A 2,880-nucleotide genomic window follows, 5' to 3' on the forward strand; every position below is an offset into this window, starting at 1 on the left:
TTAAAGTGGAGTGGCCACACAGGCCTCATCTCAAGGATTAAATCTTATCGGAACCAGAGGTCTTTTTCTGTTGTCCCAGCAAGGTCTGAGCTCCACATGCAGTAACTTGATACAGGGTGTGGCAAAAGAATCACAATTTCATGATCACATATTTTTTTTTACTTAAAAAGGCATTTTAGTGGTCAGACCACACCCTTAGAGATAACATATAAAAAGCAGGAAGAGCAGAGTGAAGGGCACAGTCGTCTGCAGATCAAAGACACTGACAAGAGAAAATGTTGGGGTTTGTTGCTTTCATCCTTGGTGCCGTTTTCCTTATTGCCAAATCCAGTGAGTAATATTTTGCTAAATACTATCATTCTCTTGTTCATAATTTTTCCCCCTAATCAAGGGTCTCCTTTGATGCTGTTGTGTGAAAAATTGTATCTGGATATCTTCCTGTGTTAGGTCATGGTTCTGAGATTATCAATGGGAACGAAGTGAAGCCACACTCCTTGCCTTTCATGGCTCTGCTGGAATCACATGAATTAGTTTGTGGAGGAACTTTAATTGATTCCAAGTGGGTTCTGACTGCTGCGCACTGCGAGGGGTAAGAACAATTCTCATTTTTCTTATTTATATGCTTTTGGCGTGCATTTCAAGTAGCATTAAAAATGGAAAATGCAATCTGCTGTTACATTGACTGATTTTGCCTTGCTCTCTCAACAAACTTAAATAATGTTTAGATGTAAAAGAAAACCAGCAGTCCACAGTTTCATTAGAATTATTTTTTTTTAATAATGTACATTTCTAAGTTCATGCAGCGGCTAGTCAGAGAAGCAATAATGCCAAATAGTTTTTGTTCTGTTTTGTATAAATAGATGTATCCTTCAATACTCAAAAGTATAGTTAAGGTGGGTTGCAACTTCTCCATACCAATTGTGATGAAAAAAATATTAAAGATGATGTGTAATTCATCAGTTTTGGTATACAGCAGTAATAGATCTAGTGGAAAGAATGTTAGAATAATTAATTACATCTACATAGTAAACCATTACTATCTCATTATTGTGCAACCTCTAATCTGTAAGATCTTAAATTTACCATACTGGTACTATGTTATCGCTCTCTCAGCATGAGCATTGCATTCCTGGGAGTGCACTCCATCTCAAGCCACACTGAAGGAAAGTACAGGCAGATCCTCAGAGTGGCGAGGCGTTTTCCTCATCCTCATTATAATCCCTATACATATGACAATGATGTCATGTTGCTCAAGGTAAGTTTGCTTTCCAAAAGGAATGATTTCATCTGTTTAAAATAACATTTCATACATAGGGGACATATTTAAAATTAAGACTCTACTTATATCAAGCTGATTCTTATTTCACAATTTACTTTCAATTAATTATCTTTCATTTACTGATGTCTTGAAACATCCATCCATTTTCTGTACATCCTTGTCCCTAGTGGGGTTAGGAGAGTTGCTGGTGCCCATCTCCAGCTAACGTTTCAGGCGAGAGGTGGAGTCACCCTGGACAGGTCACCAGTCTGTCGAAGGGCAACTCAGAGACAGACAGGACACACAACCATGCACACACACTCACACCTAGGGAGAATTTAGAGACCAATTAACCTGACAATCATGTTTTTGGAAGCCGCAGTACCTGGAGAAAACCCACGCATGCACAGGGAGAACATGCAAACTCCATGCAAACAGACCCCAGGCCAGGAATCAAACCCAGAACCTTCTTGCTGCAAGGCAAGAAGGTTCTACCAACTGTGCCTCTGTGCAGACCATGTCTTGAAACAATTTCTTCAAATACTTTCCTGTTATCTTTTCTTAAAAATATTCATTCAAATTGGTCCCTCTCACTACCCTTCATAAATAGCATATTTAAAACTAACATTTTAGCTGTACTAATTTTTTTTTTTACATTATTATATAATAAGTGTGATTTTTACTTTCCAGCTGGAAAAGGCAGTGAAGCGAACCAAATGGGTGAAACCTCTCAAGCTGACGAAAGTTGTCAAAGACCCAGAAGAAGGTTCAGTCTGTATGGTGGCTGGATGGGGAAGTACCGAAATGAATGCAGCTGGGTCAGATGTTTTGATGTCAGTCAATGTAACTGTGGTTGGCAGAAAGAAGTGCAGCTCACCGGCTTTTTACAATCATACCATAACTGACAACATGATTTGTGCTGGGTGGAATGGGAACATCCAAGCTGACAGCTGTCAGGTAAGTGACAATTTATGCAAATTTAAAATGCTGTGATTTTCACAAAATTGCATTTTATATATTTCTTCTCTCTGTAGGGGGATTCTGGTGGGCCAATACTGTGCAATGGAGCTGTAGTTGGAGTTACATCTTTTGGGGATGGGTGTGGACTCAAAAATAAACCTGGCGTGTACGCTTTCCTCACCAAAGATCACCTTGACTGGATCAAGAAGACAATGAACCAATGAGATAATGAATAAGCCTTGGTTGAATGTTGCTGTTTTACTCATTCAACCACTTTTCTTGCTCTCCTATGTTATACAACTTGCATTTTGCTTCTTAAAGATGTATGCGCAGGCAACAATTGAACAAATAAAAACTGAGCTTTGGCTTGTTACAGCAAACTTTGAAACCTGTTTGTGTAAATCACTTTATTAAAGGATTAAAAAGTAAAATATTATATTTCTGGCCCTGTACCAGTAGATTAGCCACTTACAAAAACCTCTGAATGTGGTGCTTTCTATCACAGCTGTAGCTGTACCGTCTCAAAACAAACACTGTTTAAAAACAGCAGCAAATATACTTCCAAAATTGATGGAATTGCAAAGATCTAAAAATGATCTTCACATGAGCAGATATAACATTTTGGTGGATGGTTGTTTTAAGACAGCAGAAGATGACTTTGG

At 38.4% G+C, this 2,880-nt stretch overlaps 1 protein-coding gene across 1 annotated transcript; it reads left to right on the forward strand.

Moving 5' to 3' along the window:
* Nucleotides 1–238: 238 nt before the first annotated feature.
* Nucleotides 239–2,656, forward strand: LOC103142037 (granzyme A-like). The gene is made up of 5 exons (XM_007557894.2): nt 239–330; nt 448–589; nt 1,114–1,255; nt 1,949–2,215; nt 2,293–2,656. Exons 1-5 carry the CDS (start codon nt 276–278, stop codon nt 2,440–2,442), a joined length of 756 nt encoding a protein of 251 aa, XP_007557956.1. The 5' UTR covers nt 239–275; the 3' UTR covers nt 2,443–2,656.
* Nucleotides 2,657–2,880: the final 224 nt, after the last annotated feature.

Source organism: Poecilia formosa, unplaced genomic scaffold (genome assembly GCF_000485575.1).
Source record: "Poecilia formosa unplaced genomic scaffold, Poecilia_formosa-5.1.2 Scaffold92, whole genome shotgun sequence".
Taxonomy (NCBI): Eukaryota; Metazoa; Chordata; class Actinopteri; order Cyprinodontiformes; family Poeciliidae; genus Poecilia; species Poecilia formosa.